The following is an 11,925-nucleotide window of genomic DNA, read 5'->3' as shown; positions in this document are numbered from 1 at the left end:
GGCGCCGCCGGCACCCAACCGCGGGAGGCCTCCGTCCCTCCGCGCCAATCGCGGGCCGCCAGGGACGACCGCCCAATCGGATCTGTCCAAAGCGCCGCCAATCCGCGAGGAGCGTCGTCCACGGCGAGGAGGCGGGGCCGGCAGCTGGGACTTCAATTCCCGTCGGCCCCCTCCAGCAGCGCCTCGTTAGCGCAGGCGGGGATCCCGAGCGGCGGGCTGCGCGGCTGCGGCCCCCTCCGCGAGCTCCTCCTCCGCCGGGGCCCCCGCCAAGAGCGCCAAGCGGGAAGCGCTCCGGCCCCCGCCCCTTCCCAGCCGGCGCTTCCCTCTGCTGCTCTGGCGGGCTCCGGCGACCAGGCTGGCCTTTGGGTGTCCCAGCCGAGCCCCCTTGCGGTCAGCCGGAGCGCGCGCCCAAGGTCGGCTGCGTGAGCTCAGAGTCGCCTCGCAGCAGCGGGGGCGGCGGAGGGGCGAAGGCTGGGACAGCTAAATCCGGAGACCCCCCCCCGCCAGAAAAGCCCGGTTCCTCCTCGCAGGGGGGGGCTCGCCTCCAGGGGTGCTGGGGAGGGGGGGGAGTAGGAGCCTGCAGGTTGACCCAGATCCCCACCCTGACTGGCCAGGGCCGCAGGGGCCAGAAGTAAATCGGCAGGGCTGGTGGAAGCCGGCCGGCCAGGGCTACTGCGGGGGGCCTCCGTTCGGGCCCAGGCCTGGCGAGGCGCTACAGACTCCCTGGAGAGGTTTTTCCGCAGACCGGAGGGGGCTTCGCTCGTTTGCACCGCCCAGCAGGTGCCTGTCCGTGGAGCGGGGGTTGGGGGCCCTGATCTAAGACGAGAAGAGTAGAGCAGAGTCCGGCCGGGACTCCGGGAACACGGTCCGTTGGTGCCGGGCATCAGAGCGAGGTCACCCGCCTACGGGGATTTTGCCACCGTTTCAGTCTCAAGTCATTTTGTCCCAAGGAGGGGATATTCTGCTTGTTGAAAAATACGCTCGGTGGTTTCTTTACTTTTAATAAAACAGTTACATGGAGGAAACAAGCCAGTGAAATGGAATCCAGAAGTGAAGGAGCAACTTCAGTAGCACAACCTGGGTATTTTCTAGGCAATTTCGGCATGCTAGAACATTCGAAATAATTTTATAAACATTAGCTGACCAACAGATGCCCCTCCCTCTTCCCAGGCTTAAAAAGCCCAAATCTTAAGAAAATCACAAAGGCAAACTACAAAACAACTGTTTGATTCAGTTTCATTTATGACATAGGGAGCGTGGAGAGGTTACCGAAAAAAGATCACAGGATACCAGAGGGCTGTGGGACTGCTGCCTCTTCTAGTTAAGAAACAAAAGCAGGTGGCTGCGCATTCTGTCTGTGCCACACCGGTGTCTCAAGAGGCAAGCTCTGGCTGCCGGGCGCTATCATTTAACTTTATTTTCTAGAGGCTGGCAGTCTTCGACCACCTTGGGAAGGCACCCTGAGAAGCAGAGAGGCTCTGATGGTGGAAAGAGCCCCCCACGTGGGGTGTTCCCAATCCTGGCCAACTCGAACAAAAAAAGGTACAGCAGCTACTGAGACAGGCTGATCCACTCCCACCTCCGAGCAGGCAGCTGGGAAAGCCACATCCAACTGCTCTTTCTCTCTTGGCGGCTGCGGCAAGGACCGCCTGCCCCTCCGGACCGGCTAAAGTCTGCAGGAGGGGAAGGGGAAAGGCTATAAAAAGACCCTCTCCCGCTAACCCCTTTTTGCAAAAGGCCTCGTCAGTTGCCAAGAGGCTCGTTCTTTTCCTGGCTGCAATATGGCACGTTAACATCAAGCCCTTATGGGGATTTTTGTGTGTACTCAAATACTACAGCACGATAAAAGAGGTATTTGTCCAGAGGTTCAAACCAAGGAAAGGGGTGACACCAAAGGGTCTGGCTGACTGGCGCTCCCCGACGCTGTGTTCTTCGGCAGATGAGCAACGAAACCCTCTTCTGTGACCACCAGAACCGGCCACATCAGCAACATTTTCACCGCCAAACAGAAAACCTTGAGATCACCACCATTTTTGTCAAATATCAAAGTGCAAGCCAACCTGTTGAAACAGACCTGCAGAAGGGTGATGTGGCAAGGAATACAAAAGGGTGACTTTGGGAGCTATTACAGTCCTGAGCAGACTTCTTCTAGGCTGTGTGCCATGTTCTCAAGCGGGTCACTAGGAGCAGGTACTGTGGGGGGAAAAAGAGAAGAGCAGACGTGGGTGGTCACAGCAGGCAACACGAGGCACCCCAGCGGCGGGACAGCCCTTTGTGGTCTCTGAGGAAGACCAAGAGGCTTGCTAGTGGAAGGGAACCCTGCTGGGCTGTTTAAAAATACACACGTTAAGTTTCAACAGCACATTCCTAGTTTTTGAACTCTTAATACTTCTTGTGGAAATCAAGAAATCCACATTTATTTATTTTTTATTTATTTAATTAGTTTTTTATACCGCCCTAGTCCCGAAGGACTCAGGGCGGTTTACAGGGCAACATATAAAAGACAATATAAAATTAAGATAAAATAGAATTAAAATGAATTAAATTAATTATAGCCCAAACAATTAAAACAATGTTTAAAAAAGCTTAAAACCCCTTCAGTCTTATTCAGACTTATTAGTTCTTCACGTGCCAATTCCTGAAATGAGGTGGAATATCTGGTTTTCCTGAGCAAATCCACACAGCAAACTGAGCATCCCTAAAGGCACACGCTGCTACCCTTCACCACCACATCCCCATTCGGGACTTCTGGGCTCCCAGTGGGGTTAAAATGGTCTTTCCATTGCCGAAATCTGCCTGTTGGACGTGGCTGTAGGGGATCAAATGATCTGCTATTGCCCGACCGCAGCATCTACCTCCAACTGCTACTCCGGACAACCCTAAGGGGCAGAAAGCATACAACCCACCACCAGTGTCTGCTGTTGCCGATCCCACAAGCCTGACCCCCGCACGGACAAACGCTGCGCTGGGAAGAAAAGGCCTGCCTACCCAGACTCTGATTTACTGACTCCCCTGAAGCACAACGGAAGCGGCACGGCTCCTGCAAGCGGAGCAAAGGGGGTGGCGGGATCACCCTCAGCGCCCCACTGCGGGAAACACAGAGTGGGTCAGACTCAAGAGGCCCCCTCAGAGACTGTGATATACGGCAGGCTGATCAGGAGACGAGAGACGCCTCCGCTTTAGTATTCTTTCTTGAACGTTTTTTAATCCAAAATTCAAGACTACATGTGGACTATTTACCTCTGTGCCATGTCACCTCGAGTCACCCACAATTACCCCAAGGAAGAGGAAGATAAAGGCTTCGATTCCAGAAGGGAAAAAGGCTTTTAAAAGCGTCACCAAAGGTGCGCTGGGCGTTGTATCCCCGAGCTCTACCTGCAGGAGCGTTCAGAGGCAGCAGAGGAGAGCCGAGGCCCAGGGCGCTTGCCCGACTCACAGCAGAAGCCTCTGACATCCAGAGAGGCGGGACCCCAAGTTTTGGACTAGCCAGTAGCCTGCCAGCACCTGTGAAGAGGCTGCAAGGGTTCACCTCCTGCCCTGGTCATCTCCGAGGGGCTTCTTGCATTTTACATGAGACCACCCCTGAAAAGCAACTGGAGGCTTTAGTGGGATCGGCCCAGAACCAGGCGGGCGGTTGTGAGTACACCTTGGTACGCCCATGTTGCACCTCTATTCTGCGAGCTGCACTGACTGCCCAGGTGCTTAAGGCGGCAATTCACGATGATGGTTGTCGTGAACAAAGCCCTTCACAGTACAAGGGTGAGCTATTAATCCGATTGTTTCTACCAGCCCCACCACTTTCGACATAGGGGCCTCCTCCAGCAGGGGAATATCATCCAGCAGTCCTTCAAGACCCGTCTCTGCTGGCATTTTGGAAAGTCTCAATCACACGGCTGTTTTCCTTGGAAGGTTAGTGAAGCCCGAAATGGAGGCTGCTTGTCTTTGGCTGCTGCGTTATCATTGCTATTGATTGATTTCACGGAGTTTGACTCCCATGTTAGTAACCCAGAGTTGCTGTTTCAAGATAGACAGCTGTATCTTTTTACTGAAATAGTTTGGCAGCTTTTGGACAGTCCCTGATAAGCTGGTCCCTTAAGACCACAAAGAAAACCTCTAGCCCCTTCCCCACTCTTGGATGAAAGGTAAAGCAAAGATCTTGTCCAGATCAAGACTGACTAGGAATGTTTCAGAAAGACATCACAGTGCTAAGACTCAGGAAAAGTTAAGAACTTTGGATTCTAAGGTAGATTTTTCTATTCTTGTTAGAGCAGCTGAATTCTATGATATATCTGTGGCCCACAGCCAGATATTAAACATTTAAACATATGTAAACACCAAAAAATCCAAGAAGCCGTTTCTGGCAGACTCGTAACAAGCGTAGTAGCCTTTAGCTCACACGGCCACCTGAGAAAATCAACCGTTATTGATCCAAAAAAGCCCACCGAGAGACAAAAAAGTAAAACTGGATCTTTCTGCCCGTCTGGAAGAGGCGGTGTGTGTGTGTGTGGGGTGTTTCCCCGCTTCTACTGAGAAGCAGGAGGGAGGAGGAAGACCCCAACTTTTCCCTACTGCTTACTCAGACCGTTTCCACCTTTGGTCTTGCGTCCTCCCTAAGGTGCGGCTGAGTTGTGCACGCAGGCCGCTGCCGAAGGCCACCCAAGAAGTAGCTGGGAGTGCTTCCCCAGCACTACCTTGGCTTCCCAACAGGCCAGCATTGCCTTGTCTTCCCTTGGCAAAGAAGGGAAGAGGACTGCCCCACTCTCCTCTCGTTCCCTACCTGCTGTCTCTGAGGATGCTCTTCTACTTTTTCTTACACCCTTGTGGTTCGAGGACGCTTCTAGCCCAATTTGCAACAACGCTGACAGCAAAGGAGAAGTTTAGCTGACAGACTCTGGGTGCAAATTATTCCACTAGAGGCGGCTGACACAGGGCACCCCAGGTTTCCTTTTGAATCCCTCCCGACATTCACCATTCTTGGAACTTCAAAGAGAAGCGGTCAATTTATTCAGGCAAAGAACACCCCAGCCAAGGAAGGGTCTTGAAGGAGAAAGCACTTTCCCTCTCCAAAAGGGACCCCCGGGGAGGAAGGGATTCCCCCTCCCCCGGGAGACACCAACAGGCTCAAAGGAAGCTGATGCAGAAGGAGACGCCCTGTTTCTGGCGTGCTGCTGCAGCTGGAATGCAAATACAAAGGGGAAGGCTTTGCATTCAGAAGGCAAGCCCACCAGCAGCCTACAGCTAAGGGTCCGTCCGCACCACCTCAGCCTGCTTCCTGGCACAAATGGAGGCTCCCCTGCAAACCGAGAGACGAGGAGGAAAAAAAGCGAGAATAGCTGACTGTCTCCACCTTGCCCTCCACTGTTCCCTCTCAGCTGAGAAAGACGGCCCCATGGAAGGGACAAAGCAGGGGGCCATTTAGAAGACATGGGACGTGCCGGCAAGCAGACATTAAACCAAGGCTTCTAACACTCGGCCTGGCACAAGCCAAGAGACTCTTCCACATGGCACAGAATCTGGGCACACGGCGAGAGGCTCCAGGGCGGCAGCAGCAGGGAGGGAGGGAGGGGTGACCAGCCCAGCCATCGTGGGATCCAAGCTAAAAGGATTTTGCCCGCAAGTCCCAGGCCTCACCTGATTCTGTGCTTGTTTTACACTCATCCTGCATCTCATCCTCATCGTCTTCCTCCTCCTCCTCACAATCTTCCTCCTCCTCCACCTCGGCAGCCTCACCGTGCATTTCCTTTGCGATCAGCTGTCTGGCTAGCTTGATGTTCTGCGCTTCGTTGTAATGCATCTTCCTCTTCATTTCAAACTGCCTCTTTTTCTCTGTACCAGGAGAAACAGAATATGCGACTCAACATGGCACCAGCCACAAATCTCATTCCACTGAAGTTATGCAAGTTGCAATCCAGTGCAATCAGACTGACGGGGGGAATCTCTGTATCATTGCAGGAATGACTACAAGCCAGGTTAGGGGATGCTCAGCAGGGACGCCTGCCTTTTCTGACAGCTGAAAAGCTCCCGGGGGGGCAGGAGGGGGGGACGGAGGGAGCAGAAGAGCCCTTCATCAAATGCAAAACGTAATTACTTATGCAGAGGCCAGCCAGACCAGTTGGCCTTGCAACACTGACGTGCAGCCACCTGAAGAAAAAATGCCTCAGGCCTGGAAAGAAGGCAGAGGAGGAGTGTCAGAAGCCACTGGACCCTCCGTGTTGCTTTGTGTGTGCAAGAGTCGCAGAGCCCTTTTGGAGGAACAAGGGGAACACCAGAGAGAAGCACTGCACTGCACCCACCCTCCCCTGCAACGAGCAAGACTGGGGGTGGGGGGTGGGGGGTGGGGACACACATGGGAGCTGGGACCAGGCACAACCATCGCAGGTGGGGAGGCCAGAAAGAGGGCCTGCCCTATTCTTAGACTCTGCCACGCCCAGTGGGCCATTTCTATGGCTATCTGGGGACTGTGATAAAAATGCAATGCGCCCCAGCCCGTCCTTCCCGGGAGAGCCCTTGCTGAGGGACGTCACGGCATTGGGGTCTAGTGCAGGGATGGGCGACTGGTTTTCCCCAAAGGGCCACCTGACAAACTGGGACCGTGCGGAGCACTGCACCGACGTCACTCCCTCAGCTGCTGCTGCCCTCCCCCCTCACCCAGGCTGGACTGGGACCACCTACGGGCTGGGTGTGACCCGCAAAGCCCCACCTACCCAATTCTTCCGGAGTCAGGTCTACCTCGTCGTCCTCCTCCTCCTCCTCACTGCTGTCCTCCTGCCTTGCAAAGATTTTGGGGCCCTGTCCTTCTGCTGCGGCTGCCAACCTGCATTGAGAAAAAGGGGAGTGCTGAGCTGAGGCCGCCTGCCCACAACCCGGGAGGGACGGGGAGCCGGCCTCCCCGGACGATGCCTTCAGGGGCCTCCTGGCCGATACGGGCAATGAAGTCACCACGAAATGAGCGGCATGGCTCCTTGAAACAGGAAGAGCCGCCAAGGGGATGAGCAAATGCAATTTCAGCCGCGGATTTAGTTCAAGACAGAATGCACTAAAAGGAAATTGGGGAACTCCGGAGAGGAACCTGTGGTTAATGGCCCGGGAGGCCGGCCTGGCAGCTGAGCTGAAGGGGAAACCCACTCGAAAAAGCTTCAGTTCCTCCCCGCTGCTCCCAGGCACACTCCAGTCTGACAAGTTAAAATAGAAAGTCGCTCTTGAATTAAAAATAAAAAAGACCTTATGCATTTTTTTGTTTAGAATAATATTGAGGGGTGTTGGTCATGCAAACAGCACTGTACATAGGATTTTATTTGTTCAGAATTAGAAAGTGCTCTTTGCTGGTCAATCAAGAAATCCTGCAAAAGGTAATGAAGGTAATGCAGCAAGTGATTCATAGTGATCAAACTGGATTCATAAGTGGTAGACAAATGAAGAATAATGTGAGACATATTGTAGATTTATTGGAATTCTTGGATAGAAATAACCAGGTCTCTGCAGCGCTGATCTTTTTGGATGCTGAAAAAGCCTTTGATCAATTGGATTGGCAATTTTTAGTTAAAGCATTGGAGAAAATGGAATTTGGGGAAAATTTTTTACAACCTATTAGAGCAATATATCAGAAGCAAACAGCTCGAATAATAGTTAATACTAGTTTGACAGAAACATGTAATATTGAAAAGGGTACAAGACAGGGGTGTCCGTTGTCACCTTTGCTGTTTGTTCTAACACTGGAAATATTATTGATTAAAATACGAGACTCAAATAAAATTAAGGGAATTAAAATAAGAGATCAGGATTATAGACTGAGAGCGTTTGACCTGGTTATTACAGTAAGTCAACCGACTTACTCAGTTGTATAGTTGATGGAGATAATAACGTCATATGGGAAAGTTTCTGGATTTAAGATAAATATACAAAAAACTAAAATATTGTCTAAAAATATGACTATAGAACAAAAGGTTGTTTTAGAAGAGTTAACGGGATTTGAAATAGTTAAAAAGACTAAATATTTGGGGGTTTACCTTTCAGCTTCAAATGTTAAGTTATATAAGAATAATTATGAATTGTTATGGTCAAAAACACAAAAAGAGTTAGATGGTTGGAAAAAATTACAACTATCCTTATTGGGAAGAATTGCAGCAGTAAAAATGAATGTATTGCCAAAATTTTAATTTTTGTTTCAAATGATACCTATACTTAAAAAGGATTCAAACAAGAGACCTCACACAAAACCACACTGTTTGTTTACGATTAAAGCTCACAAGACGCACCACGCCACGTCCCTGGGCATTAGTTTTATTCTATTCTGTGGGAACCCCATCTGTCTCCTTATTAGCAGTGCTTCTTTTTTAAGAGAACTGGAAACAGAAGCAGACCTTAAGAATCATCGGGAAGGCAAATGGATTAGGCATTGAAAGCCTGGTGGTGTTCAGCCTGGGTAAGAGCATTCAGACGTGGTCCAGTCTCCAGAAGATCTGAAAGAACTGCATCCAGGAAGAGGAGAGCATTCTGCACTGGAGAGTCTAACCAGAGCAAGGAAATGAACTTCAAATAAGGAGGGTTTTTTTCCCCTTAATTGCCCCACAGAAGAAGACAGACATGCCTAAATGAAGGCAATCGCGGACATCCCCACATAGGTGCTCAGGGAGTTCCATATACATTAGGAGAAAGGACAAGGCTTTTTAAAGATACCCGTAGCAGTGGAGACCTATAAAAGCGGATTTACAGAAACGAGAGACAAAAGAGTTAATCAAAGCCACGGAGAACTTTCTTACAAGCATTAAATTGCCTTCAGTAAGATGGGTAGCTGTTTAAATTTGATTAGTAAATTTATTTTATTTAAATTTTATATTTCTTTACTGCTCATCTCCCTCCCTTCATCCATGAAGTTGATAAATAAAATTGTTTCTTTTGAAGAAGAAGGGATAAAATACTCTTCTGGTCAGGGGAGGATCAAGGTGAGAGTTTTTCATCAGAGTTTTGGATCAAGAAGGGAGGAAGAAGGTACGACCAAGAGGCCAAAACCGCAAGTGACCTTTTGGGTGAGCCAATCAGGGCTGCCTTGCTTCACGTCCTTCACAAAAATCACTTCCGGGTCCTTGGCCTGCAGAGGCAGCAAGAAAGCCCTCCCCTCTCCTGCCCCAAACCAGCCGGACCCAGAGCTGCCATCGGGCCACCACGCCGGGTTGGAGACAGCTCTCCTTCCCGCAGCACCCTCAAGCGGCAGGAGACCCCGGGCCCACCCTCAGCGGGGGAGAGCGGGGCCGGGGGGCCGCCTCGCGCCCCGCAATAAGACCCCTCCAGGAGGGGAAATCCGGCGGGGGCCCTAGGCCAAGCCTCCTGCTCTCCCCCACAGGGCCCGGGGCTGCGGCGGTTGCCCTCCCGACCAGAGCCACCCTCGGGCCAGGGTCCCGCGCCGGCCCACACCTACTTCTTGGCCAGGAGGTCCGCTGTGGGCACCTGGCTATCCTCGGCGTCGCTGCCGGCGTCCTCCTCCTCCTTCAGGCTGCGGGGAGAAGGGGGGAAGCTCGTCAGGCCGCCGCCTTCCCCAGCCACCGCCAGCACCGGGGGGGGGAGGGGAGGGGAGGGGGCGCACCTGTGGTAGGGCGTGCTGGGCTCGTCGATCTTCATCAGCCCGTAGTCCTTCCCGGGCGGGTGGTAGGTGGCCAGGATGTTCATCTCGTCCCACTTCTGCGTCTTCCTCCTGGCCGGGGAGAGGGGGGGAGGGGAGGGGGGGTTACCGGGGCCTTGAGTGCGTGGGGGGAGGGGGAGATGGGCCCGCTCCCGCCCCGCCCCCTCCTCCCCCCCCCCCGCGGCCCACCCTTGCTCCTCGCCGCGGGTCTCGCAGCTGGGCTGCGCTTGCAGGCGTCCCCCGGCGGGCGGCAGCGGCGGGGCCTGCGGGAGCGCCTCGGGGTCCGCGAGGCCCCGCCCGCTGCCGCTGCCCGAGCGGTTCTTCAGGATGCCCTTAACGGGCCGCCCGCCGCCCGCCGAACCCCGAGCCTCCATCGCCGCCTCCGCCCGGGCCCTACGCGCGGCCTGCGCATGCGCGGCCCGGGCGCAGGACTCTGTCGTCACAAGGGCGGGGCGGGGCGGGGCCGAGAGAGGAGGGGGTCACGTGCGCTTGCGGAACGCGCCTCTGCCGGCCGGGTTCGGGCGAGGCGCTGTCTGCGCCGTTGCCGGGAGACCCGGCCCCGCCTCCGCCGCCCCTCGGCGCCTCCTCCAGCGACGCCTGGGTGGCCCCTCCCCCTCTCGCCCCGCCCCCCCCGCGACCCCCGGAGACGCCGCCGGCCAGGCGGGAGGGAGGGGGGAGGGGGCTTCCCGGGCTCCGCCAAAGGGGGAAGCGGCTCAGCGCCCCGGAATTCCCCGTCGCAGGCGCTGCCGGGGGGGGGCTCCGAAGGCCGCCCAGGGGGAGCCCGTGTGGGGCAGAGGGGAGGGGGCGGGGATCGGGGGCCTTGGTGGGGGGGCGGCGAAGTCGGGGGAGGTGGATCACGTGAAGCGCTAATGCCGCTTTACACGGCCTTGGTGAGGCCCCTCCTGGAATCCGGCATCCAGTTTCGGTCACCGCGATGTGAAAAAGATGCGGAGACTCCGGAAAGAGGGCAGAGAAGCGCAACGAAGACGATCCGGGGGGGGGGCGGCTGGAGGCTGAAACATACAGGGAACGATTGCTGGAATTGGGGATGTCCAGTTTAACGAAGAGAAGGACGAGGGGTGACGTGATAGCAGCCTTCCAACATCTCAGGGGCTGCCCCAAAGAAGAGGGGGGTCGATCTCTTCTCCAAAGCACCTGAAGGCAGGACAGGAAGCAAGGCATGGAAACTAATCAAAGAGAGAAGCAACCTGGAACTAAGAAATTTCCTGACAGAACAATTAACCAGTGGAAAAACCTGCCTCCAGAAGGTGTGGATGCTCCAACACTGGAAGTTTTTTAAGAAGAGATTGTATTAATCACTGTCCATCTTGAATTCATAGTGGAAAGAGGAAGCTTGAGAGTTCACAAAGTTTACGCTGTAAGGAACAAAACTGCGGCTGAATCTGGATGTTCTGCTTCGGGTGCCACGAAGCCCTCTCTTCCCAGTGGGGAACAAGGAAAACAGGCCTGACATGTGGCGTCCCAGACAATCCTGCAGATCCGCCTGAAACAACGTTATATACCATGTCCTGGATGGAAGGGAACTGCCAATCACCCTTTATGTCGTCCTCACCACTCTGCACCTGAAGCAGGGATGCTTCCAAACCAGACAATAATTCAGTGTGATAAGATGCTCTCGATCCTTCCTCTGTAGAAAGCGGAGACGGGAAGATGTGCTTTTTCCATGCGACTCAGAAAATTTTACCAGTGTCTCAGTGTTGAATGACCAAGACAGCCTACTCGTTACCTGCACACCCAGAAACCTGATGCTAGAAACCGTCTCCACAGGTGAACCATTAATACACAGAGGAGTATTAATTCCGCTCTGTGCTTGGCACGGCCTTCCAAGGCTCTGCCTGACTAGACAGGCTTTTCCCCTTGCTGAAGAGCTTCGGGATGCTCAGCAGCCACAGACCTGCCTGAGATGAACAGTCCAGCATACAAAAGTCTGTTGCGCGGGCTGAACCCAACTAAGCCAGCTGGACTGGACTGGATTCAACCTGCAGGCAGTTAATGGCCCCTGCCTCACTCGGCCTCTTTCAGGGAAATTGCTGGTGGATGTTAAACTGGAGGAACCGGCCCGACTCGTGGGGGGGGTCACCGAGCTGGCTGTTTGCCTTCTGAACATTTTGGCATCAGGCTAAACATCATCAGTGGAACTTCAGTTAAAGCATCTTGTTTCAGTCCTCTGCTTTTAAATGGTCTTGTGTGATATGTGGTCGGTTGGCCCTGACGTTGACAGGTCACATGGTGCAAAGATTGCGTGGGGGAGAGGTGACCCTGTTTGGGGGTCACATGAGACAGCTGGG

The 11,925-nt window shown here is 53.9% G+C and overlaps 1 protein-coding gene across 3 annotated transcripts; it reads right to left on the bottom strand.

The window, feature by feature from the left end:
* Positions 1-984: 984 nt before the first annotated feature.
* PPP1R2 (protein phosphatase 1 regulatory inhibitor subunit 2) lies at positions 985-10,057 on the bottom strand. 3 transcript variants are annotated; one of them, XM_081328772.1, is made up of 6 exons: positions 9,806-10,057; positions 9,581-9,688; positions 9,416-9,490; positions 6,705-6,814; positions 5,632-5,826; positions 985-2,193 (listed from the first exon to the last, which is right to left on the bottom strand). In XM_081328772.1, exons 1-6 carry the CDS (start codon positions 9,988-9,990, stop codon positions 2,126-2,128), a joined length of 741 nt encoding a protein of 246 aa, XP_081184898.1. In that variant the 5' UTR covers positions 9,991-10,057; the 3' UTR covers positions 985-2,125. The 3 variants fall into 3 exon arrangements, with proteins under 3 accessions (XP_081184898.1, XP_081184899.1, XP_081184897.1); XM_081328773.1 differs by lacking the exons at positions 9,416-9,490; positions 9,581-9,688; positions 9,806-10,057 and having other exon boundaries at positions 5,731-5,826; positions 6,705-8,226; XM_081328771.1 differs by lacking the exons at positions 9,416-9,490; positions 9,581-9,688; positions 9,806-10,057 and having other exon boundaries at positions 6,705-8,208.
* Between the last annotated feature and the right edge of the window lie 1,868 nt (positions 10,058-11,925).

Source organism: Vipera berus, assembly GCF_964194415.1.
Source record: "Vipera berus genome assembly, chromosome: 5".
Classification (NCBI taxonomy): Eukaryota; Metazoa; Chordata; class Lepidosauria; order Squamata; family Viperidae; genus Vipera; species Vipera berus.
This window is presented reverse-complemented; position numbering and strand designations above follow the sequence as displayed.

Coding starts and splice junctions, on each gene's coding strand:
- PPP1R2 (XM_081328771.1), bottom strand. CDS start 7,230: ATGCATAAGGTCTTTTTTATTTTTAATTCAAGAGCGACTTTCTATTTT. Junction 5,827..6,704: donor CCTGACTCCGGAAGAATTGG/GTAGGTGGGGCT, acceptor CTCCTGGTACAG/AGAAAAAGAGGCAGTTTGAA. Junction 2,194..5,631: donor TAAAACAAGCACAGAATCAG/GTGAGGCCTGGG, acceptor TTCCCCCCACAG/TACCTGCTCCTAGTGACCCG.